Source organism: Diabrotica undecimpunctata, chromosome 10 (genome assembly GCF_040954645.1).
Source record: "Diabrotica undecimpunctata isolate CICGRU chromosome 10, icDiaUnde3, whole genome shotgun sequence".
Taxonomy (NCBI): Eukaryota; Metazoa; Arthropoda; class Insecta; order Coleoptera; family Chrysomelidae; genus Diabrotica; species Diabrotica undecimpunctata.
Genome location: NC_092812.1, coordinates 38108735 through 38110688, shown reverse-complemented (window position 1 = coordinate 38110688; position 1954 = coordinate 38108735). Strand labels below are relative to the sequence as shown.

Here is a 1954-nt window from a genome sequence, read left to right as displayed (position 1 = left end):
ACTTTGCAATTACTTTAGATTTAATATCTAAATATTAGAGAAATTTTTACCTACATTTTAAGTTCAACGAAGAATTATTACCCATATATCTTCTCTCTATGATTTTTCCTGTCAAGAAACATGCTTGGGTTTTTGTTTAATCACTTTTCTTACTTTACCATAACACATGGATCCTATCCGTGAAATTTATAAACAAAGCTCATGTCTTTATTGATGTTATAAAAGTATCTTGTATCTGGGTCCTGGATCACTGGGCTCTAGCCATTGCTTAAATACTTCTTTATTTTCTGTTGATAATTATTGTTCTTTAGATTGGTATTAGCTTATAGAATCTTCTGATTTTTTTCTCTCTATATATTTTAGTTTCATAAGCGGTTCTCTCTTTTATTTATCTGGTAAGTCTTCACTGTGGTTTTACTTTGGTGCATAAGAATTTTTCTGGTTGCATTCATTATCGAATTCGGTTTTCTGAAGTGTTTCAAAGTGTTTATAAGCAGATAAAATAAAACCTGTTTTATTTTATCTGCTTATAAATTATCAATTCAAAATACAATTTAAATGAAATACTGGATATTATGTATTAAAAATAAATTACACCATTTGAATGAAATGAAATATAAAATGACAATTATCACAAGTTTTAAAAATAAAACTAAATAATTTGTAAATACAGTCAATAAAATCATATATTTTTTAATTTTGTATTTGCTGAAACTGCATTCTAAAGTAATTGTGTCCCTTATCTTTGACTTGTATCTCTACTCTTATAAGTAATGCCTCTGCTTTTCAAATCCTTTATTATACTCTTCGGTAAGGTACCAGATACAGAAATGGCATAGACACCTCTGCTTAAAAGACCTACAAACCATTTATAATTAATTAAAAAGATTAGTGTAAATTTAAAATTGTAGTGTTGAAATACTCACTAATTCTTTGCCATTTAGCCACCCAGCTATCATCTGGGCACATCACAGAGATCATTCTAAAAACAAAGGATAATTAACTATGCACCAAGTTTGTTAACCATGTTATATGGTATCTACTTTAACTCATAACAGCAATAATATTAATTACAACATTTTTATCATACTTTTTAGAAGTATAGCACTTTTTGGTTAATCGCCAATTATCTTCATAAAAAAAATTGTCTGATCAACTTACCCATCAAAATTATTGCTAGTACAATCATAAACATTATCGTGGCTGTTTTTCATTCTCAAGAATTCTTCACAATTGTCGCATCCTTCCTTCTCGAATTGGTCAAAATTCTACAAACACAAAAATGAGATTTAATAAAAATAAAAAACAGACGATCCAAAGCTTACTTTTATAAGAGAGCATACTAAACAAGCTCTCAGACCTCTCAGGTCTCTTGGTATAGAATCTAAATTCATTGTAGACTCTCAGTTAAAAAAAGATCTCCAAGATTTCTTCAAATCTAGAAAAAAGTAAATAAATTGACAGTAGCATAACCTCATAATTATTCTTCTTCTTACTTATTGGGTAATATCCCAGGCAGCGTTGCCAGGTCCAAAAAATTGTGTTTTAAAAATTGCCAGATTTTGAACAGAATTCCCCAGATTTATATATTTCAGTTTTTAACAAATCTTCTCCTGTATATATATGCAACGCGTGTTGCGCTGTGTTTTGATTACCATGTAGGTACCAATATTATATCCAGCCATAGGAGTTTTCAACGCTTCTTGCTAGTTTCGAGCTTGTCATATGGCGTATATTAATCCTACCCCCTTGGAAAATTTTTTCCAAATTTTCCAAAAAAAAAAATTTTGTTTAATGTTTTGGTACATGCACTTGGTCCAGCTTATTCCAAACATGTGTTTTTTTCTGATCCCTTACCCCCAGTTTGCCGGAAAAGAGGAAAAATCGGATTAAAAAATCTACAGTTTTTTCGATTTTCCGGCAAAACGGTGCATAATTTTTAGCCACATGTATG

The 1954-nt window shown here is 29.9% G+C and overlaps 1 protein-coding gene across 1 annotated transcript; it reads right to left on the bottom strand.

Annotated features, from left to right (window-relative positions):
• Window positions 1-553: 553 nt before the first annotated feature.
• Window positions 554-1479, bottom strand: LOC140452170 (transcription elongation factor SPT4-like). Its single transcript, XM_072546268.1, has 4 exons — window positions 1326-1479; window positions 1162-1268; window positions 927-982; window positions 554-858 (listed from the first exon to the last, which is right to left on the bottom strand). Exons 1-4 carry the CDS (start codon window positions 1392-1394, stop codon window positions 740-742), a joined length of 351 nt encoding a protein of 116 aa, XP_072402369.1. The 5' UTR covers window positions 1395-1479; the 3' UTR covers window positions 554-739.
• Window positions 1480-1954: the final 475 nt, after the last annotated feature.

Bases quoted from the DNA above. Each gene is read 5' to 3' on its own strand.
- LOC140452170 (XM_072546268.1), bottom strand. From the start codon at position 1,394: ATGAATTTAGATTCTATACCAAGAGACCTGAGAGGTCTGAGAGCTTGT. The intron at 1,269-1,325 runs GTAAGCTTTGGA...TTGTGTTTGTAG, and splicing joins TAGTATGCTCTCTTATAAAA to AATTTTGACCAATTCGAGAA. The intron at 983-1,161 runs GTAAGTTGATCA...CTTTGTTTTTAG, and splicing joins ACTAGCAATAATTTTGATGG to AATGATCTCTGTGATGTGCC.